This window comes from Protomyctophum parallelum (assembly GCF_964188405.1).
Source record: "Protomyctophum parallelum genome assembly, chromosome: 7".
Classification (NCBI taxonomy): domain Eukaryota; kingdom Metazoa; phylum Chordata; class Actinopteri; order Myctophiformes; family Myctophidae; genus Protomyctophum; species Protomyctophum parallelum.
The window spans coordinates 36,738,200-36,762,189 of record NC_139705.1 but is presented as its reverse complement, the minus strand read 5'-3'; the positions used below and the strand labels follow the sequence as shown (position 1 = coordinate 36,762,189).

General features: G+C 42.6%; 1 protein-coding gene across 1 annotated transcript in view; it reads left to right on the top strand.

Annotated features, from left to right (window-relative positions):
- Positions 1 to 21,042, top strand: part of LOC310861658 (LHFPL tetraspan subfamily member 4 protein-like) — a gene marked incomplete at both ends in the record, with an annotated part of 85,449 nt that extends 64,407 nt beyond the window's left edge. Inside the window, 3 exons of the mRNA XM_083769205.1 lie at positions 15,825 to 16,061; positions 20,543 to 20,559; positions 20,983 to 21,042. Coding sequence (XP_083625331.1) covers positions 15,825 to 16,061; positions 20,543 to 20,559; positions 20,983 to 21,042 — 314 coding nt within the window. The remainder of the gene's footprint in view (positions 1 to 15,824; positions 16,062 to 20,542; positions 20,560 to 20,982) is intronic.
- Between the last annotated feature and the right edge of the window lie 2,948 nt (positions 21,043 to 23,990).

Below are 23,990 nucleotides of genomic sequence, written 5' to 3'. Positions count from 1 at the left end.
CAAATGATGGTAACAATACATTTCAATTGTGATTTGACAATAGACAGGATTCGACCAGAATAGTGTATACAAGACTAGACTAGACTAAAATAGACTAGTGGTTCACTAGTTCACTTTGGAACAAAAAGGCACTATGCAAATGCACCATTTTGAGTGTCATCTATGAGACACGTAAGCCTATTCATACTGTTTGTTGCATGACGGTGTTGCATGCCAAAAATAGCATACGTCAATGAGACTCTCACATGTGGGCCGTGTTGTTAGCCATGAGAGGCCTGCATGTCCAGTTTGTCAACAGTTCTCTGTGTTCTGTTTTCTGTGTTCTTTGTGTTCTGCTTCATGTTGTTGTCAGCTAAATGGGAGCAGGGTGCATCAAGACTTCAAGGCAGCAACACATCGCTCTTCCATGGGCTATAGACCGTAAGGCTTGAAGCAATGTAGAACTTCAGATTTTACGGGGGCCAGTTTCGAATTGCAGCCGTCCATAGGTGCCCTTTGAGAGCGGTTTTGAAGGAGTCAAGGGATTCACTTTTTTTTTACAAACGGACAATACAACAAAACAATACATAATACAGACAATACAATTACTTAAAACAAAAAACAAACAAAAAACAAAACCAAAACATACAATACATACACATATAAATACAGTATATTGTTTGTGCCGAATCTGGGTTGTACATGGTTTGTTGCACTGCCTCTGGTGTTGTGGGTGTGGACTTCATTTACATTAAGGAAGTATTTAGACAGGTACATGGGTATCTTGGTGGTGTATCGAATCTTGTGGACCAGACCCATTGCAAGATGCTGTACTCTGTCGTCGACCCTAAGCCATCCCAGCCTGTCAAAGTGGGCAGGGGTGAGGTGGGTTCGGGGGGTGAGGCCAAGTAGGAGCCTGACCAGTTTGTTTTGGGAGGTCTGGAGCCTTGTTTTAAGGGCCTTTGAGGTGCTAAGGTACCAAGAGGTGCATGCATAGTCAAAGAAACCTTGTACGAGGGCTCCTGTTAAGGTCTTCAAGGTGTTTTTGTTGACCAGTGAGGAGATCCAGTAAAGGAATCTTGTTCTTTGATTGACTTTTTTGATTACGTTGGTGGCCATTTTATCACCGGAAAGATTGGCCTCCAGGATGGAACCTAGGTAGGTAATTTCATCTTTTTGTGTGATAATATTGTCACCCACTCTAACCAAGAAGCCATCTGCCTTGCTGAGATTACTATTTGATCCGAAGAGAATGGATTCAGTTTTTACCAGGTGTAAGGATAGTTTGTTATCAGCGAGCCAGGTGCAGATTCTACCGAGTTCAGAGCTGAGGGTCTTTTCAACCTGCAGTTTGTTCCTGTCCGAGACCAGCAGTGCTGAGTCATCTGCGAACAGGAACAAGTTGCAGTCACAAGCTGATGTCATTTCGTTTACATATATTAGGAACAGTAAAGGCCCTAGTATGCTTCCTTGTGGAACGCCACAGCTCACTGGGAGGGGGGGGGGGACAGTGTTCCGTTCACCTCCACCATCTGTTCTCTCCCCTCCAGGTAGGATTGCATCCAGCTCACTGATGTGCTATCAAAAACAATAGCTTTTAGCTTGTTAACCAGTATGGAGTGGTTCACAGTGTCAAAAGCCTTTTGGAGGTCGAGCATGACCATGCCGCAGTATTTTCCAGCATCCACCTCGTGTTTGATGTGGTCGCTCAAATTAATAGAGGAGGCATGTGTCAGTGGAGTGGGATGTTCTGAAACCAGATTGGAACTCTGGCAAGATACTTTTCAACCTGTTTATAGACTATTTTTTCCATCACTTTCGAGATGGAGCTTAGAATAGAAATAGGGCGGTAGTTGCCGGGTTCTAATTTACTCCCTTTTTTGTACAGGGGGGTTACTTTGGCCAGTTTAAAATCTTGGGGGACCTGTCCCTGTTTGATGGAGAGGTTTATGTGGGTGATGACTGGAGCTATGGAAATGGCTGAGTCTCTGAGAAATTTGGAGGGAATATTGTCATGGCCAGTGGCCTTGTGGGGTTGGAGGGCACTCAGTTTTTTAAGTACCTCCTCAGTTGTTACCATTGCCATTTTAAAATCATCTTTACAAACACCTAGATGTAAAGAAGATGTTTAAGTGGTTGGCTACATCAAGCTTGTCAGTGATGAGGGTGTCATTCGATTTGATGTTTATGTTTGTAAATCTGGTTTTTAGTTTCTGACCACAGCCTAGTGGGTTTTTTAGTAGCTTCCAGAGCTCCCGAGGATTGTTTTTGTTTTCCTCGGCTTTATCATTGATAAAGTTACTTTTGGCTGATTTGGTCATGGCAGTTACACTGTTTCTTAGCTTGTTACATTGGGTTGGATGCCCAGTTTGGTTTGGAGATCACTGTCGAAGCGCTTGCGCTTGGCTAGCTTGGACTTGCATTTAAGAAGTTCAGAGCATTTTTTGTCTCTGGCTTTCATTGCAATCAGTATGTCCGAATTCATCCATGGCTCCACTGGTGATCGGTTTAATTATTGTAACACCCAAACCACACCTATGCATAATATAACGGGTAACGGAGGTGTTTTAGGGATTCAGACAGGTAACCAAAATACCAACTTTAGTGGGGGAACACCCCTTCCCCACTGCTAAATCCCAAAACAGTGTATTTAGAAAGTGGAGAAAATGGAGCCCCTAGTGTGTATCTGTGCACGCCACTGTCTATACTGTATGTAGCAGCAGAGCTGGTTGTCAAAACCCTTATCCTTGCATAACTTCTGGAACAGTACAGTCTTGCTTTGACTCTTTGTCAAGACTGGCGTGACCTAATGGAATGAATCACTTCAGTCAAAACATTGTTCCGTTCTGGGCTCATGCCAGAAGCCAATGCTTCCCTGTGAATAATGCAGTGCATGCTTTGGACGTTATCTGCCTTGAAGTGAGAGACTATGTCTGCAGTGTGGACATGGATTATACAGTATCTGTACATACAGTGCATGCGAGTATAGAGCGTCACAGTCCTGTCCCCTTTCAAAACGACGAGGGCACCAGGAAATAATTCCCCATTCATTGTCCCCATAGACGTTTCAAAAAGTATTTATTTAAAGACCTTAAAAAGCCACGGACAAAGTAAACTCGGCAGGTGACAACTCATGACAATAAACACATTACAACAAATAATTAGAAAGAAGAAAAACTATTATCTGCGACGCTCAATAGGGCTGCAATTATCGATTATCTTCCAAGCAATTCTACCGATTTCTTTTTAATCGACTGAATCGACTAATCGAGGATTGTCAAAAGTAAATTATTCTATTTACTCTCATTGTATGAAACGTGTCTGTGTTTGTATGTGGCTCGCTTTCTCTCCCTCAATTGGTATTGTTTGCTGGACTTGGGCTGCTGCACTGCATTTGTATTCATGTGAATGCCTTATACATATTTGTGCGCATTCATGTGAATGCCTCTATACGTATTTGTGCGCATGCATGTGCGAGTGTGTGTATTGCATTCTGTGCATGTGCGTGTGTGATTCTATGCACGTGGGTGGGTGTTGTCCTCTACATTAGGTGAGCATTCGGGAAACTCCATCATCTCTGCACATGCACGCACACACGCACGCACGCACGCACACACACACTGTAGGGAGTTGTATATTGTGTTAACGTGTCCTGCACTATAGATTTTCTTTGTTCTTACAAGCAGTGTGAAAAATGTTGCTTAATGCAGTAACAGCGAGCCTAGAAGACAGAGAGTGAGAGTGAGAGAGAGAGAGGGGGGGAGAGACAGAGACAGAGAGAGAGATGGTCATAGAGGCTACATGTAAATGAATGAGATGTTTTCATGTGTTCATGCATGTTTTTTGTGTATATGCGTTCGTGAGTGTGTGCGTGCTTGTATGTGTGTGTGTGTGTGTGTGTGTGTGTGTGTGTTCTCCTCTGTAGCGGTCTAGTGGACGCCTTTTTCGCTGCGCCTGTAAATATGTAAAGACCCCGTGCATGCACATTGAATCTGTGTGTGTGCATGCACGTGCATGTACATTGAATCTGTGTGTGTGTGCATGCACGTGCATGTGTGTGTGCACATGCACGTGTGTTGGTAGCATGAACGGCTGTACCAGTGTGTGTGCGCGTAGATAAACGTGTCCACGTGGATGTGTTTCCAGTAGCCTGCGGGAGCTCAATAGGTGCTGCAGTGGTTGAGTTAAATATAGAATGAGAGAAAGAGAGAGCGAAAGAGAGGGAGAAAGAGTCTCCCCGGGGGATATCCCTGCCTCTCTCTCCATTCTATAAGCTCTGAGATTTGTGTTGGGCTTTTCCCGAGCAAACGTACCATGTTTTAATTATCAGGCGCTTAATAAATAATTTCAAAGTCGCCGGGGTGTTGCCAAAAATAGCCTTGACGGCTGAATAATGGATTCCTTTGACCCGTCTCTGCATTGTCACTTTTAGAGAGAGGGAGAGAGAGAGGGGGAGAGAGAGAGAGAGAGAGAGAGAGAGATGACAGATGAGGGAAAGCCCAGAGCTATATTGTGTTGATAAGACGCATTCATGAGAGAAACATGGAAGACCAACGTACGATATGATTTGTGTCTTCCACTTAACCCTATATTATGTAGGAGTCCCCTAGGGCTCTATATTAGACCCCTCCACCCGTTTTTGCTCTGCACAAAATAACTTGGATAAAAATAGCCAATCTATACAAGCCAATGTTGTGAGCTTATAGATCGTCTATTTCCGCCGAATGTTCGTCCCCAGAATCGGGACGCTATAGTTCTTATGGTTAAAGCAGTCCGTAAACTGGGTCTTACCTGGGATTCAGACACCCATCTCCCATGTGAAGTTTCTATCACTCACCCAAGACAGAAATCCTAGTTTAGAGGGGATATAGTGAGTTTATGAGCTATTAGACAGTTCTACCTGGTAGCAATTAACATTGAGTGTTTACTTTTACTGTACCGTATGTGGGGGTTCTGTGTGTATGTGTAACTAGGAGGGATATGCAAAGAAAGACACATTCCAATTTTTTGGCTTCTTGGCTTGTGCAGAATGTGCACATGACCATGAAGTATTGAAGTAATCTTCATATTGTTTTAGAGGCTATAGGGGGTTGAGAATGTTTTGTACTTACTCTCGTAAATAAGCCACATATGTATAAGTAGGTTGATATAATTAAATGATTCTCTCTCTACCATATGGCACTCAAAGACAAGGATAAACATAAGAGAGTGTACAAGTGTACATTTGTACACTCCGAGTCTGCATATATTTTGCTGTGTGTTGTCACTGTTGTGTGTAACATACTGTGTATATGTCACAGTATGATTGGAAAACCAGTCAGATTGAAAAAGGTGCACATTCACCATCGGAGGCACCCCGCCTGAAGCGAGTTGCCATGCAGAACCTTGAGAAGTCACCTTCAGTCGACTCAACGCCGAGTTATTATGGGACAGAGTAATGAATCCCAGCAAATACCCCATTAGCAGTAGTTACTGTAAATTATGATAACGCTGAATAATGAACGGAAATACAATACAGGGGAAACAATACGTTGAAAAGAGAGACAGAAAGCTGATGAGAGAAGAATAGAATGAAGAGGAGAGATAAAAACTCGTGGCCAAGTGGACCTTGGTGGCAGCAACATTCTGCTAAACGCCCTGTCAGCAAACACCCACGTGCGCGTGCAGCCGCACGCACGCACGCACGCACGACACACACACATTAGATAGATGGAGGACATGCGTCCAAGGTCTGAACAGGACAGCTTGTGGCAGGGACATGGGCACTTTGGGCAGACCTCACACAGTTTATTGCGTTATAGATTGGCCGACATCGTGATTTCTTAATGCAATAACATTCACACCTTCCCCACTGCGCTGCTCCACACTGCAACTCAGCAGGCAGTGCTTATTGCGAATGCAATGAGCACTAACTATGAGACCCTGCAGATCGTGTCTGTCTGTGTGTGTGTCTGTCCCGCTGTGACACCACCCGCCCGCCACCAGAGGGCGCAGCTGTCGCACGCACACGCGCGCGCACACACACACACACACACACACACACACACGCACACGCACACACACACACACTGCCGCGTTCACTTCCCGCGTTTGCGCGTCCTACTTGTAGCTATTAGCTATATGAGAGGCTTCAAGTTAAACAAACTGAAGGGTTTTCGGTTTTCATTCATTTTCATTCAATATTCACACTAAATAAATGTTGTCAATTTACGCTTAAAAACAGAGGGATTCCCTCTTAGGCTATGTTTCTCTATTATTTTGTACTGTAGGAAACAGAAGCTATACTGTATGTTGAATTAATTCCTTTTCAAAGCTAATAATACCTTTTTGCAGTGTAGTTTGCTATGGTAAGAGTACTAGGATAATAGAAGTGGAAGATTTAGCAGAGCCACTGAAAGGTATCAGATAATGACGCAGAAAACACTGCGCTGTAGTTTGTACAAAGGAGCTAATGAATGCTGTTTGTACAGCCAATGTGTGAATACTGTGTGTGTGTGTGTGTGTGTGTGTGTGTGTGTGTGTGTGTGTGTGTGTGTGTGTGTGTGTGTGTGTGTGCGCGTGTGCGTGTGTGCGCGTGCGTGCGTTCGAGCTCTGAAGATCCTTATGCGCACATAATTAATGTCATCGTGGGTGTAAAACGAGTGCGGTGGAGCCTGGCACACTGTATGATGTTAATTGGTTGCACACCGTGTCGCTTGCCGAAAAATGTGATGGGCTTGTAGATCTGCTATTTTGGGCACACAAAACAGACAGGCATGCATAATCTTAAGTGTGACCACAAGTACTCAACCCCAGTAAGCCTACTTGTCAAGTCAAATGTTACGTCAAAGTTGCTCTGTCAAACTTTCGAGTTAAAGCCCTAGAGTAGGCCTATTTGCTTTAAAAAATAATAATAATAATTCAAAAGTAGCCTACAAATTCCTAAACTATTAGTGATATTTTTATATAAATGCATAATCAATTAACATTTAAAAAGAATCTGTAAAAAATATTATATTTTCGGGGTGTCTGGGTTAACTGCATTTAATTGCAATTAACTCACCGTTATGTTAATCGCGATTCATTATTTTAATGGCAATATTTATTTATTTTAGCGATTTGGACAGTGGTTGGCAATGTGGGTCCCCAAATTATGTTGGGAGGTCCCCAGATCATTATTTAATGTGCAACATTGTTTTTTCACTCAACAGTAAACAAACCAACATACAGTATTAGTGTATAGGCATATCTGCACATTTGTGCACAAGTGCACAGTAACAATTATACCCATGTTCTGCAGGCTGTTTAATACAGTACCATTATGGATTATTTTGCGTTTTTTATTGATTACCAATAAAAAATGTGCATACTTTTGCATAAAGCCAGCATATTTTCCCACTCCCATCCCATATGGCTTTTTAAAGTCAAAAGTATAATATTGGTCAATGAAATGTAGTGGAATGGAAGTCACAAGTATCCAAAAATATAATAAATACTCAAGTACAGATACTTAAGTAGTACTTTAGTACAGTAGTCAATTAAATGTACAATAGTTACTGTCCACCACTGACCGCAAACATGCAGGTGCTGTGCACGCAGATGGATTCCCTTCAAAGCATCACACATGCAGCGTATTTCGGAAAACCGATGGAGAAACACTGTCGGTTTTCCGAAAAACGCGTCCAGTGTGAAACCACCTTCAATGTATGCATAATATATTTATAGGCCTCTTACATAATCATTTTCTCGCAGTGTCATGTGACTGTCTAGAATTGGGGGGGGGGGGGGGGGGGGGGAGGGGGGATATATCGCACTGATATGGACAAAATCATTATGCAACAGGTCTATAAATAGCCACGCTGTGCTATAAATGTGGGTGGGAGGAATTTTGAAATCGATATATACGGTATACTGTATAAATGCACCAAGTCTCTCTGTCTGTCTGTGTGTTTGTGCACTGTTGTAATCCACGTAACTCGAGAACCGTTCGCCCCACCGACTTCAAATTCGACACACGTGTTCCACACCGTGCAGTGCCCGGTGTCGGTCGGACCCACAGTTAGTTATCCAGCACCGCCCCAAAAGGCCTCTGCCCGGGATCTGGACAGGGCCCCTGCCCAGTGTCCATATATTGAGCTGGCCTGTTCTGACATCATTCTGACGTCTGCATAAACTCCATATTTGGGCATGCCTAACAAAGAACTCCATATATGGGCATACAGCAACCTTGCTTTGGAAAAAATGGTCCTAATGTAGTTTTATCCAGAGATCAGAAAGAACTGATATGCTGCTGTTCAACTGATTGGGGCAGTGATTAACATCTATAACAGTAAAATGAGTCAAATCTACCCATTTTTTGTCCATCTATCATTTTAGTGACACATAATTAAATTCTACTCAGTTATTGAGAGCTGATTATATCCAAACAAAATTGTGTAAATGCTATTCATACATAATTAAAATTGTATGAAAACAGCTTATCCCATATGAATAAAACGTACATAATTCCTGCATAATTGGAATGACTCTAAAATACAATAAAAATCTACTCAGTGATTCCTACCTGATTTTATGCAAAGAACATTGAGTAAAATCCAGTGCATTATATAGTTTAATTCAGCTCAATATAATTGTAAACTGCACACAGTCCTTTATAATAATAAAAAATAAACATTTATTAAATAAATATTACTTCAGCCCAGTCCGACTTTATGCAGTGCATAATATCTGGGTGGGGCATGCATTTCCATTTCTAGTATATTCCAATTGAAGCCAGCAGTGGCCTAAGGGTTGGAGGAGTGCCCTTGTTGCCCAAAGGTTGCCGGTTTGTTTCCCCGGACGGGCAGGAAAAAATCTGGGTCGGGAAGTGATTGGTCATCATTCACCCAACACCGCCCTTGAGCAAGGCACTGAACCCAACTGCTCCAGTGGAGCTGCTTTGTATAAGACTGAGGTTGTACTGGTCAGCTCCCAGGTTTTAATGTGTGTCTGTGTGTGTGTCTATGTGCAGGGCGTTGCTGAAAACGAGCACTTGTGCTCAGCTACTACCCTGGGCAAATAAAGAAAAAAAAACAGTTTCATGTGAATTAAGAATCCCCAAAATAAAATTTATTTACGATTCTGTAACTATTGGGACATAACTCGGACGGCGCTGAGTCGCCTGAAGTTGACTTCGCAACGACCGACACGGCGACTCTCATGGCGACTCTCACTCAAGTCGCGCCTCCATCGGTGAAAACGAGTGCATCTTGTCCAATCATACTGTTACATCTCTCTCCCTCTCTCTCCTCTCTCTCTCTCTCTGTTCTCTCCACCTGCTGTCTTTGAAGTTTTTCTTCTATGACTCCAGAATGTCATGTAAAGTCTGATTTATACTTTGTTGTATGACAGAGATAAATGAAGCTTAAGGATGGAGAGTGTTTGTGTGGAAGGAAGGGTGCACGTGTGTGTGTCCGTGCGCTTGTGTGCGTCCGTGCGCATGCATGGTGGGCTGTGGGTAGTAACTTCAAAGGGTTTTCTCAGGTTGTGGGAGGATGTGTGAGTTATTTCTAGCTCACTTATTTGAACCCAGTGCAACCCTCCCTTATTCCACGCTACAAGATGAAATATCACCACAGTAGGGCTTTGAGAAACGTGAAACCCTTCATTCAGTGAGGTGTCGTCATACTACAGTGCCTATTAAGTGTCACCAAACTCTGTTTGTGAAAGCCTGTATAAATTGTTAGTGGATATACTACACACCGTATACTGTCAATGCCTTTCATTTGATGTCTGGCAGTACGTGTTACAGCCCTAGTTTGTTTTGTTGTTTTCAGATTCACAGTCAAAGTGACATTAGTATTGCACCGTAAAGTTTCACATTGCTTCATTTTACATTTGTGTATAAAATCTAAATCAACGTAGCAAAGCTAATAAGGAGATGATTTCCCATGGTAGCACTCATTGCTTTGATTGCTCTTGCATTCCTTCATTACATTCGTCGTGGTGGTCCCTTCATCAGGAGTGGTGTGTCACGCTATAGTTTGAAATTAATCTCCTGTGTTGTTGTTGTCTCCACCAGGCCGAAGGCATGGGGGGAGAGTATGTTTTGCACTCCGTCCGTCCGTGTGTGTGTGTGTGTGTGTGTGTGTCCGTGAGCAGCTAATCTCGGCCACCGTTAACCCGGTCGATGCCAAATTTTGCACACACACTCACTGGATGTCAACGATGAACCTCTGCCCCAAACTTTCCAGAACGGCCTGTTATAGCGCCACCAGGAGGCCGCTTTGTGCAAAACAAGTTTTTGCACAGTACACCCACAGATTTTGTCCAAACATCACGCAAATTGGTACACAGTCTCTCTAGAGCCATTCAACGAAACCGCTCTTTCAGATTTCTCAGACTCCATCCTGATTGGTTAAGATTGGCTTCCAAAGTTCACAGGAGTGCTCAGTTTCAAACAAAATGCTGCAAATCATGAACACATCGCGTGATGTCCGTGAAATTGTGCACCCACATTCCCACTAGGCCGAGGACGAAATGCCACATGAACAATTTCAACTCAGCCTCAAGGTGGCGCTATAACTGGCCGAAAAGTGTTTTTACCTCTAACTGCACGGATCTGTGGATAACTTTGTATGCCAACTCCCTAGAGGCCAAGGAAAAACCTTTGCCTGGAATTTTTCACATCTGCTCTTTATAGCGCCACCAGGAGGCCGACATATGTAAAACACATTTTCTATTATTACTCCTTCAGATTTTATCCAAATTTCACGCAAATCGGTACACATGATCTCCATAGTCATGTGATCAAGACAGGTTTGTTTGATTTCTCATATTCCATCCTGATTGGCCACGATTGGCTCCTACAGTTTTCAGGAGTAGCTCGCTTTGTACAAATTGCCACAACTCCTCAACGCAGCGTCCGATTGCGATGAAACTGTGCACGCATATTCCCACTAGGCTGAGGAAGAAATCCTGGTGGAGACCTGTGCCCAGAAGGGCACTTTTTCTAGTTCTTTTCTGTTTTTTTGAGTGGTGCAACCACTCCAAGGAACAGCAATGTCCGTGTCTATGTGTCGTCCGCCTATGTATGTGACGTTAATGAGCACGAGTATAACTATTAGTACCAGTAGGGGCGCTGTTGTCCAGAAACAGAAAGAGAGAGCTGCACTGTTGCCTGCTAATGAGAGAGAGAGAGAGAGAGGGAGGGGGGGGGGGGGGGGGGAGTTGCACCACTCAGTTCACACAGGTGTGATTTTTAAGACAATGAGTTTGGAAGGCCCCCCGCCCCACCCCCCACCCTACTTTGAAGCTCCTTAAAGTACATCCTGATGTTGGTCTAATGGTGGCGCTAGAGGAAAGGCCGGCACCACTGTAAGGCGTAACTGCATTCTCGTACATGCCGAGGAAAGGCCATTGACTGAACAAAATCAGTAAGGTTCATCTCAGAATGTGATTAGGTTATGAGATATCTTAGGTCGCAAAGTTTTTGGTTTGGTTTTTTGCCATTTTGCCATGAAGATGGCACTACTGGAATGGTCAAAAATGTAAAGTTCATCCCAGAGGCATGCATACGCTCTGCAGGTTTCATGGCAATCCAGCCATTTGATGCTGGGATAACTTGCAAATGGAATGTTTGGCCTAAGGGTGATGCTAGATGAAAGGCTATGGGGTCACTAAAATTAGTAGCCGTTTGTCCATTCATCCTTGCCGGCGAAAGAAAGGAGAAAATAGCAGGCGCGCCGTACCACAGGAACTGTTTCTAACAATGCATCTCAGTGTGATCACTTCATTTGGGTTCAACTTCCATTATTGAAGGGTCGATTATAGGGGCAGTGATTCTCAACCTTTTACATTTTAAGGACCGACTTGAAGGATTGATTTGCATTAGGTCTGTGGGAACTCAGTTTTAATTTAACTCTATGTAGTCTCTCGAGACTACATAGAGTGACAGGAAAAGAGGGCACTATTTTTCCTTTGTTTGCCAATGGCTACCCAGATGGAACTGTGTAACCAAATGGAACGCCATGGGTCTGTTTGTTTCCTAGCCTCTGCTATGATTGCCATACCGTTCTGAAATTGCTCTGAACTGAATTCAATGGTATGCTTTGGGAAAGGAGAAGATCGATATTCACCCTCACAAAAATGTCTGTGGTGCTGGGAGTAATTCTCCTTGGGTAAAAATATCTGCATACTCCCATGCACACTCTTCTCTGCTTCAGTGTTTCGGTCAGACAAGGATCTTCTTATAAGATCTTATAAGATAAGATATAAGATTCTTATAAGACACTAGACCACTACACAGGATGTAACATGGATTCAGCAATGGATCATACTCTAGTTAGTATATGTGTTAACTTAACACCAAAGGTGACTCTTGGAGCATAAGCCGATCTTCAGACATGAGAGGAATTGAAACATCACCTTTGGTGGTCATGTTATGGTGAAAACCTTGGGTGGTAATTTTGGGCTTGAATCTCTCACTACACCTTTTCACGCTCGCTCGCACGCACGCACGCACGCACGCACGCACTCATATGCATCTACTGTACGCATGCAGGAAGAAAGTGGAAGTGGTTATAAGTCTGTCTGTGGGTTTTATAAACACTGAGCTTGTGACTAAACAAAAACGACATTGGATCCATAGGAACATATACTGTAGGTTTTTCTTTCCATTTCCTGAAAAGTCACAGCTTTGGACATATGAGGTTTCCACCCGACATCGACGAATCGACGATATGGTGTAGAGTGCTAGTTGTGCAGAAACCCTGTCTTTATCTATAGTATCCGTGACTCAGCTTAAAGTCTGAATGTTTTATGGGGCGTTCATGTCTTATGCCTGTGGACAAGACATGCCTCGTCTCCAGTGAAGAGCCACAGTGATGTCACACTGTAGTCCCCTCAGGCACACTGACTGCAAGCAGCCAGCATGGCACCGTCACACACTGACTGCAAGCAGCCAGCATGGCACCGTCACACACTGACTGCAAGCAGCCAGCATGGCACCGTCACACAATGACTACAGTTGAAACCAGTGGTTCTCAGACTCAAGGACCTCCAAGGTAATCTGTAGCACCACGGAACCCCATCTGAAAACATTTTGTGCCAGGGACCCCCATACCAGATTTGTGTTTTTTACACATTTTTTATAATCGATCTACAAGCTCACAGCATTGTGAGCTTGTACTATGGGTATGGGTAAAAGTAGATGCTATATTGCTGGGGATCAGTAAAGACTCAAGAGAAAGAGAAGGTCCGCATATTGCTGGCTGGGGACACGTACCCTGCAACCCCCTCAAGAACATCTGGTGCCAGATGGTGCCAGTCATTATATGGCACCATCACAGGCTGACTACAGTTTAGTTCTTTTTTATTCAACCTTTACTTAACCAGGCAGTACGAAATTCTTATTTACAACTGCGTTCTGGGAAAAACTACTGTTTGAAGTATGGCACCATCGCAATCACTGATATCTGACCGTAGTCTAGACTTTGTTAAACGGACCTGAGTTAATTGACTCTGTACTTGGACAGTCCCCCCATCCCTCCCCCTACACCAAAAATAGCCGATCTACATGGGGCAGAGTATGTTTTGCACACTACAGTACGTGTGTCCGTCTGTGTACAGCTAATCGCTGGCACTGTTGGCCCGGTCGATGTCAAACTGTGCACACACACTCCCTGCCTATGATAGAGCCACCATATGAGGCAGATTTTTACATTTTGACCTATAACTGCACCGATCTACGTGAAACTTTGCATGAACACTCCCTACAGGCCAAGGAAAAACCTTTGACCTGCATATTTCACATTTGCTTCCAAAGTTTGCAGGATTGGCCCGTTTTGAACAAAAAAACTCAAATCATGAATGCAGCGTGCAATTTGAAATGTTTCAAGAAAATGCACTTTCCTACTAGGCTGAGGAATACGGTAAATCCCACCCTTTTCACTGGTGGAGACTTAATTGGGGAGCACTTTTTCTAGTTGGTTAATATTTCTCTCCGTTTAGCAAACAAAGCAGTATTTGTTTTAGTAGTTTATGCTTTGATTCTTCTGTCAAAAGGTATTATAGTTCTTGTTTAGGTTTTGGCCTGTCCAGTTGGTTGGGGAAACATTAGTTTAATAAATATTTTGACTTGTATTGTATTTGGGTCCTACTCTTCATTCATACATAACCTTACACAATGAGCATCCCAGTGGAGCTGGCTTTGATGGAGAGGTGCAAAGTATAGATTTCCATTTTTGTTTGTAGTGTTCTCCCCCGAGACTCACGTATGCGTGAATAATGTATGCACACATTAACATAGCTAAGCTCTACTGCCATCAGTGGTGCTGCAGATAACATACTGTACACTGTAGTCTAAAATCTTCAAGTCTAATGTCTACGTCTACGGATTTTGGATATACTGTATACAGAGTAAACAGTGTCGTAAACTCTGCCCAAATAATGCTACTTCTAAAGTTCAGTATGCGTTCAGATCCTGTTACTTGTGCACTTTCTAAAAGCATTTTGCACTCCCATGTATACAGCTTTCTTGTGGCGCATATAAGAAAGGTAGCATGCAGAGGCTTAAAGTGGCCTACAATGATGCCATGAGGATACTACCTAAGGTCCCTAGATGGCATGGTGCCAGTCACTTGTTTTGAACGTGTGGAACCCAAAACATGTGATTTATGTATGGATTTACATCCACCCCCACCCCCCTATCTAATTATTGGAAAGTATTAAAAGGTAAGTTCATTGTGTTTTCAGCTTTAGGGGGTAGTAAGCACAGTGAAAGCACACGTGTCTATTTCACAGTGTTTCACCTGGAAGTAACTTTATGACAGAAGCAACTGTCACAATTTCACTCCCCCCCCCCCCCCCCCCCCTCCCCATATTGGAAGTATTAAACGGTTGATATTCATTGTGTGTTCATCTTTAAGGTTAATCCTGCGTGTTTTTACCTTTTTATTTGGTACATTATACATGAATGCAACGTTAATAGGCCTACACTGGATTAGCACAGATACTAGTTTACATCTGCAGTCCTCACACAAAACATTAAAACAAAACAAGCAGAAGTATACATTACACTAGGAAACAAAAGCATAAAAACATACTGTACATACAAGAACAATGTACAAAGGTGTAAACTGCATCTACAGTATGGTTTAGCAGTGTTTTATAGGGCAATACAGATTTGTAACTGAAGTAACTTATGGATAAAGTGCAGTATTGCTTTCAAGTAATTGCAATACGCTGTCATGGTAAATGGTAAATGGTGCATTTATATAGCACCTTTATCCAAAGCGCTTTACATAGATTGTGCATTACATTCACCCATTCACACACACATTCATACACCGATTGCGGCGGAAGCCATGCAAGGTACCCACCAGCACATCGGGAGCAATTTGGGGTTCAGTGTCTTGCCCAAGGACACTTCGACATGTAGACAGGAGGAGCCGGGATTCGAACCGCCGACCCATGGATCATTGGACGACCTGCTCTACCTCTTGAACCACAGTCGCCACCCGATTCTGCACTCGATTATTAGACTATATATTTTCACAGCAGGTTTATTTGTCGAGTAACCCTTTTTTTAGATTGAGGCTGGAAATGAAGTACAATCTGGACAGCCCTGAACTGAGAGGATGTTTTTACCGAAAGCGGCGTGACAGCTGGGCACTCTAGTGGTCACCTCTAGTGGTTGACCTATTGCCGATTCCTCTACCTGGAAGTGACTTTATGACTTTATTTTAATTCCACGCCCCCTATCTAATTATTGGAATGTATTAAACGTTTGATATTCATTTTGTTTTAATCTTTAAGGCCCTAAGTCATACCCCACAAAGCACAAGTGTCAATTTCAAGAGTGTGTTTTACTTCCCATCCATCCACAGGGGTGTGCTTGGTGCTGGGGTGCATGATCTTCCCGGACGGCTGGGATGCGGAGGTGATCCGGGACATGTGCGGGGAGCGTACGGGGAAGTACTCCCTGGGGGACTGCTCTGTGCGTTGGGCCTACATGCTGGCCATTATGGGCATCCTGGACGCACTCATCCTGTCCTTCCTGGCCTTCGTCCTGGGCAACCGGCAGACTGACTTCTACCTGGATGACCTGCAGGTCGACAACAAAGGTGAGGAGGGTGAGATACGGCACTGCGTGAGCAGTGTGCAGCTGACCAGATTCTGTATGATAGTTATGCTGCATTCACATGGGATCAGGCAGACGGCAAACCGGACTTCATTTTAGCCGGCGACGGTAACGGCAGACGGCATCAATGTTAAAATATTTCATCTTTTAACCGTTCCGTGCCGTCCAGCAGGTGGTGCCGTTTGCCGTCTACCGCTCTTAGACATTGATGCCGTCTGCCGTTACTGTCGCCGGTACTGGCTGCCGTGCCGTCCTGTTCCGTTTACCGTCCTGCTCCCGTCCACTAAAATGAAGTCCGGTTTGCCGCCTACTAGCGCTTGCCTGATCCCATGTGAATGCAGCATTATTCTGATGTCTTCACAAGCTTTTAATGCAGTTGATGACGGATGCAATCTTGGCTTTGGCAAAATAATGAACGGATTGTTATTTTAGTGATTCTGTCACATTCCTTGAGCCCTAAAACCTATAGGGTTAGACACCAAACCACCTTTATACAGTAGGTTGAATAGCAATTGAGATACAGCCATTGGATATCATCTTGAAAATTAGACCTTTCCAGAAGTTAGACTTTACTAGATTTGTTGTATGTTCTTAAGCATGCTTAGAGGTGAATGGCACAGGGGCTCAATTTGTTATTTAACCTTCATAGATGACAAATCAACCAAGAAACATGGTGGAATTTACCCAAACTACCTCTCATTTGTTAGATCTGAATTAAAGATGGAGTGCCACAATTTTTGTATTTTTCCAGCTTTTCATGTGTCTATGGGGTGACAGTACTTCATTAGACACCCTGGAGTCGTTTTTATGTCCAATGGTGTAATAACTTTGTATTTAGGGTTTCTTCCTGGAGGCTGAACCCTTGACGGTCAAACGGGCCAATGAAGTAAACACGGATAGTGTGACGTAAAAATATTGCACGCACACACGCAACTCCCCCTCTATACATATTTTTTAAATACGACAACCTCTGTGGGCGGAGCTGCCTGCCACATACACACGTGTGAACTGAACAGCGCAGACAGTTTGCTTTTGCTGCTCTGTGTGTGTCTAACTGTGTGGCAGATTTTCAAACAGTCATTTCACACATTACCAGTTCACAGCAGAGCAGACTGTTTTTCGTTAGATTGGAAGCAAGTAAATGTTCACGTCGGGTCCTCAGGAAGGAAACCACAACAAACCAGTCTTATAGCCTACCTGCTCTGCTGTATAGTTGCTCTTGTTGTTCTCAAGGAGTAGGTTGTTTCTTTTATAATCACAGTGGTCGGGCTTTGATACAGAGTGTAGTGTCACAGTGTGCATTCTTGTTGGCTGTTGTAGTCAATATGTATGTAGGTCCTAATACTTATATACGAGGCTGTAAAGTCAAGAATTAGAAGTATGTTGTGTCGCGCTGGATGTCATGTTGCCATGTCTGGCTATTACAAGCGACTTGGGCTTGTTTTCATATAAGTAACTTTCAGGGGAGATGTGGTTGACTTGACCAATGATTCATGTGAAGGACCCTCAGATTAATATGTTGTTAAAAGGATTGGTGTTGTTGAAACGTTTTCATAAATATTCACGGCAATTTCTGTGACTTATTTTTGTGGACCTGGCCGCTTGTTTCTTTAAATCTGGCGACTTTTGCTGAAACTCAACGCAGTCAGATAAAGGACAGTTTTAATGCCAGGGTGCTTAGCTGGAGGAAATCAATAGCCTACAATATATTGTAGGCTAAATGATCTATCAAACTAATTGTTTCTGCTGTTAAACTATGATCGAATTGGATGATGAGCTGAGCTGATTGCGACAATAGGGTCAATATAATTGGAGGAAATAAATAAATGATTATAAAAAAATCAGAAAAAACAGATCTGATATGGTATGGATGCATGGATTATATGCCTATACATGGATGGTGGCAGTATAAGTGCATAATGGTGCCTATACGATATCTCAGAAATATTGTGTGTTCACTTCTAACATTCACAAAAACATGAGTTTTTGTTACATTACAGACACCAATTTGCCATTTTGTAAACAAAAGGGCAGAGCCATGGGCTGTCCTTTTATAAGGAGGGGGAGGGACTAGGACAAGTGGGTGGTCTTAAAGGAGGAGGCGGAGGGACTGGATTAGGTGGGTGGTGCTATGGTTAAACTCACGCATACCTAATTAACTGGTGGGTGTGTCCACATAAAACCATCATTTTAACAAATACTGTACACTTTTTTGAAAAAATTATACCTCATATACACCTAAATACACCTGATGATCATGTTTAAGTGTGGAAAAAAATCACGGCACTCCATCTTTAAGAATTATATTTCCCGTGTTCAGAAAGCTACTCAAATAAAATAGCAGCATGTCACTGCTTATGATGGGAGTGTGTGTGTGTGTGTGTGTGTGTGTGTGTGTGGGGGGGGGGGTGTAGTCAAGGAGCACTCTGTTTCAGTTTGCAATATGTTGCATCACAACACTTAAATCACACAGCTGTATGAAAAGAGTGAGACAGAGAGAGATGAGAACTAGAGAGAATTAACAGAAGGTTGAAAGGGAATTTGGAGGGGATGGGGCGGAGGGGGGACGGGGACGGGGGACAAAGGGCTAAAGATATTTAACACAAAAGAACCTTCTGTACAGTGAAGTTGCGCGCACACATATTACATAAGCAGAGTCAATGTTCCCACTCTATTACCCCTCAAATACCCACTGTACACCTTAAAGGATCAGTCACGGTATGCTGACCATTCTTGCATGGCAGGGGCGTCCTCTTCCCTGAGCCGGGCCTAAACCTGACGGCATACCCAAACTGTACAAATACAGTACAAAACTGTATATCGTTATGTCACAATAAGTGCAAAATATATATATGTATTACTTTACTTGGATTCTCTAAATTTTAAAGGACAACTTTAGTTCTTTTCAACCAAGGTTCATGTTTTAGGATGTTATTAGAGAAAGTAAAAGATGAGTTATGTTTTTTCATTCGCTGCTTTCTTTCGTTTTAGGGATTTTAGCTGTTCATTCGAGCATGGTGCTAAATTTGTATTTTTTTACAAACTATCATGGAGATTTATTTTTTTATTATTTACTATAGTCCTAATAAACCCCAGGAAATTACATCTGGACACAAATAAATCACAGGATCTACTGAATGTGAAGGTAGCCTACTAGGGGGAAGCCACAGTGTGTCATAGGCTCAATGTCAGTTTGACACATTCAGTAGATCTCGTGATGTTTTGTGGCCAGATGAAATTTCCTGGGGTTTATTAGGACTATAGTAAATAATAAAAAAATAAAATCGCTATAAAATATACATATTTAGCCCCATGCTCGAATGCCCCCGCCACCTGGTCAAAAACAGCTAAAATCCTTAAAACGAAAGAAAGCAGCAAAAGGAAAAAAAAAAACTCATCTTTTAGTTTCTCTAATAACAACCTAAAACATGAACCTTGGAAAAAAACTAAAGTTGTTCTTTAAAGACAAATATTGTAAACAACTAAATTCTCAAAAAAACCCATTGCTGCTGGTTGGTCTGACATATGTGGCTGTCCCAAGTCACCACAAACGTCACAGAGGTGCGTGTGTGTTTGGGGGGAGGACGGATAGTAATGACATAAGATGTGTCAGCGCTCCAGCGGTCTATCTTCATAATGGTTTCCATGGTAACTGGAGAGGTTCCAGTGACATGGGGGCGGGGGTATCTGTAAGCTCACAAAAATAGCTTCTGCTATCTTTGATAGTGCAAAAATGATGCACTCAAAGTTAAAACTACAATCTTTAAGTTTCATGCATGTTGTTTCCCTCTCCTTATGGAGAGAGGTAACTGAAATAAGGTCTGAACTACTGTATGTATGTATGTGTGTGTGTGTGTGTGTGTATATATATATATATATATATATATATATATATATACTGTACTGTAACAACAAAATACAAACATTCCAAATTACGGTTACAATACAGAAAGCTACATGTGTCAAACAAACAGAGCTAATCTACAGAGTACAAATCACTTATCACTTAAGCTGATTTAAAATACATCTGTACAAATGCAAACAACATGAAACAACATAAAATAACCTGCCATCATAGAATGAACAATCAAGTTACTCACAGACATTGCTTTTAGCCCAAGAGAAGACACAAACAGCAGTACACTGGAGCTGAAGACATTTGACTGACTGACTGAGCACAGCTGAAATATATGTTGTATCTAATTGCAAGCACAAGGCAAACATGAAAATAAGAAACCCTGGGGTACCACAGGGTGGTGCTGTTTGACAGAATAATTAAACATGACCACTACACTGTGGGGGCAGAACATAATTATATAGTATTTTCCCCCCATCCACCGGTAACTGATGATGACCTAATGTTACATCTTGCACGAACATTTCTATTTATTTCTATACTTTCCCTGATGTTGCATTTTTGTGCCTATACTGTACCAACACATATGCTCTTTTTTGTCTTTGCAGATTTTGCTGTATCACGGGTAAGTTCACTTTGTGAATATGTGAATATGTGTGTGCGTGCGTGCGTGCGTGCGTGCATCTACAGCAGCTTGTATAACTTATGACTTTTGAATTCTGCCTCCCTTTGTTCTCTTGTTATATGGTGTTGAGTGAAAAAGTTTTTCCGATGGTAGTTATTGTCCTGTGTTTGGTTTAGTAGCCTATGAGTTTGACATTCTGTCACCCAAAAAGTGATTCTTGATTAGAAACTTCTTCGAAGGAATGCACATGTTCCCCTTGAAGTAACTGTGCTCCGATGTTAGTATGACAATCTCAGATAAGGAAAATAAATCTCAGATCTGCGACAGAGACTGAGATTGATAGTATAGAGAGACTTCAATCAATTGTATCTCTATTGAGGCTAGGAAAGGTTCGGTTGAATTTTCACTCTTGTCGTACTTCAGATTGAAGTCCGGGACAGAAGAGAACCGAGATATGGAGTTGGAGTACAGCGACTACACTGAGCACGTGTCTGCCTTGGACTTCTCTTCTCTTCTCTTCTCTTCTCTTCTCTTCTCTTCTCTTCTCTTCTCTTCTCTTCTCTTCTCTTCTCTTCTCTTCTCTTCTCTTCTCTTCTCTTCTCTTCTCTTCTCTTCTCTTCTCTTCTCTTCTCTTCGTCATACAGCAGATCTACAAGCTCACAACCGATCTGCAAGCTCACAACCCGTCCCAAGCAATGCATTGCGAGCTTGTAGGTGGGCTATTTTTACAAATTAGTACAAAGTACACTGAATTCACATCGGCAGTGCTGAAAGCGGCACGGTTCCATACATTGTCTATATGGTGAAGTACAGCTGCCGCTCTCCTTGCTGCGGCAGGGCCAGCGAAAAGCAGTGCAGTAAAGTTGATAAAAGTTCAAGTTTGCTGCTGCTGCTGTGAGGCAAGACAAAACAGCACTGCAGCAGCCAACCAGAAGTGCACTCTGGTCTGACATTGATCAGGCCTATACACGCACAAAGGTATACGCTCTGAAGAAAATCGCTATTGCTGCTGGTGTGAATTTGGCGTGACTCGACTCTGTGCACTGTATTATGCTCCTCACTCTTCTATTCTATCTCTACAACGATCACAATGACACCCACTTTCAATGCAGAAGTGAACGGCATTCTGTAATACCGTATGTAAAAAAAATAACTTTTTGAAAAAAACAATTTTGAAAATACAAGGTTGTACATTGCATTTAACACTTGACTTTCTCAACAAACAAGTTTCTGATACAAAAAGATTAAAAACATTACTGTAATTAAATATTGTGAGAATTTAAACTAATCTTTCAGACAAAGAACCGTGCAGTTTCAACTTTTTACAATGATGTTGCATTTTCAAACCTTTTTGAATCCAGAAGGAAGTTTCAGTGCTGTGTATATTCACTGTTAGCGATGATAGAGGTGTGTTATTATGAGGTGATGCGAGAGAGACCCTCTCTACAGAATCAGAATCCGTTAAGGACATTGAAAACGGACATGGCCGTATGTGGATCTTTATCGAAAGCCTGCGCGGGGAATGAAAGAGGGAGTACTCCATTTGCAGCTTTACAAAAACATAACATCTCTGGGAAATCTCTGCTGCACATAACGGACAATGTAAATAGCATTACTGCAGATGAACAGACTACTGGGAAAACCTCATTGGACTCGGACGCACTGAAGAATGGCGCTTCTGCCCTTGAATTCTGTGTTCCCTGTTAACCGGATGAGCATCGTAGTACTGTATGAGCAGTTAAAAAAATATATATATAATGTAAAGGGGTTTGATCCAATTCAGAAGGTACAAGGTATACAAGTAATTGGAATTAAAGGGTTGAATTGTTGTTGAATTTTGTTAAGGACTTTGTACCCATTTTCCTTTAGACAAGCCACCTATTACAATTTCACCCCTGCAATACTTGCACCATTCTATTTGTTTTATGCATGCAAAATATTTAGTGTTAATTTAACTCCAAAGAGAGTACTACTGGTACTGGTACCAAATGGACCAGTAACTCATGAGAGTGTACACATGGTTACTTTTGTACACTCTTTGGAGTTAAATTAACAGCAATGGGTGATATTTCTTCCAGTACAATCTAAAACAGAATTAAGAAATCAAGTTTTAAGCCACTGTGCATATAGACTAGACCCTCCAGAAAAACGCAGGCAAAAATCCTTGATTATGCAGGCTAAAATTGATTGATTTTTTGATCATTTTATGAGGTGAAATTGCGGGACACTTTTTGATTTTTTTTACCTGCATAATTTAGCATTTTTCTGGAGGGTCTTATAAACCCACAGTAACTAGTATCTAACTAGTGTCTCGATTCAGCCCAGCATAGTGAATGGTGTACTCCACAGATGTTGTTTTGGTTGATCTCTCTTAAAGGGAAGCCCATAAATTCTGTATTGGTCTAAAATGATACCATTTAGACAACTATAGTTGTGACTATGCGCAATGCAGACAGCAGGTATATAGGATGTGAATATTATATATATGTAAGAACACTGTTGGTGATCATTATGGGCAGAATGGCATCTAATGCTATTTGTTGCCCGAGTACTGTGACCTGGTTTGCTGCAAGTTTGATCATGTTTAGATTGAACATTTACGCTGTTATGGTAAGTGACATTGGCAATGACAAGGATTCTTAATGTAGCATCAGTAACAATGAGTCATAATAATACCAGACCAGCTGTACAATGGTAGCAGTGCTGTGGACATATCTGTAACAGCAGCAACACTGACTATTGTAACTTTAACCCCACTTAAAAGTAACTGCATAGCACTGGTGACCATAATGCCAGGCTGTAGTAACAGAGGTGTCAGGCTGTGGTAACAGAGGAGACAGGCTGTGGTAACAGAGGTGACAGGCTGTGGTAACAGAGGTGACAGGCTGTGGTAACAGAGGAGACAGGCTGTGGTAACAGAGGAGACAGGCTGGTAACAGAGGAGACAGGCTGTGGTAACAGAGGTGACAGGCTGTGGTAACAGAGGAGACAGGCTGTGGTAACAGAGGAGACAGGCTGGTAACAGAGGAGACAGGCTGTGGTAACAGAGGTGACATGCTATAGTAACAGGTGAAAGGCTGAGGTAACAGAGGAGACAGGCTGTGGTAACAGAGGTGAAAGGCTGAGGTAACAGAGGAGACAGGCTGTGGTAACAGAGGAGACAGGCTGAGGTAACAGAGGAGACAGGCTGTGGTAACAGAGGAGACAGGCTGGTAACAGAGGTGACAGGCTGTGGTAACAGAGGTGACAGGCTGTGGTAACAGAGGTGACATGCTATAGTAACAGAGGTGACAGGCTGTGGTAACAGAGGTGACAGGCTGTGGTAACAGAGGAGACAGGCTGAGGTAACAGAGGAGACAGGCTGTGGTAACAGAGGTGACATGCTGTGGTAACAGAGGTGACAGGCTGAGGTAACAGAGGTGGCAGGCTGT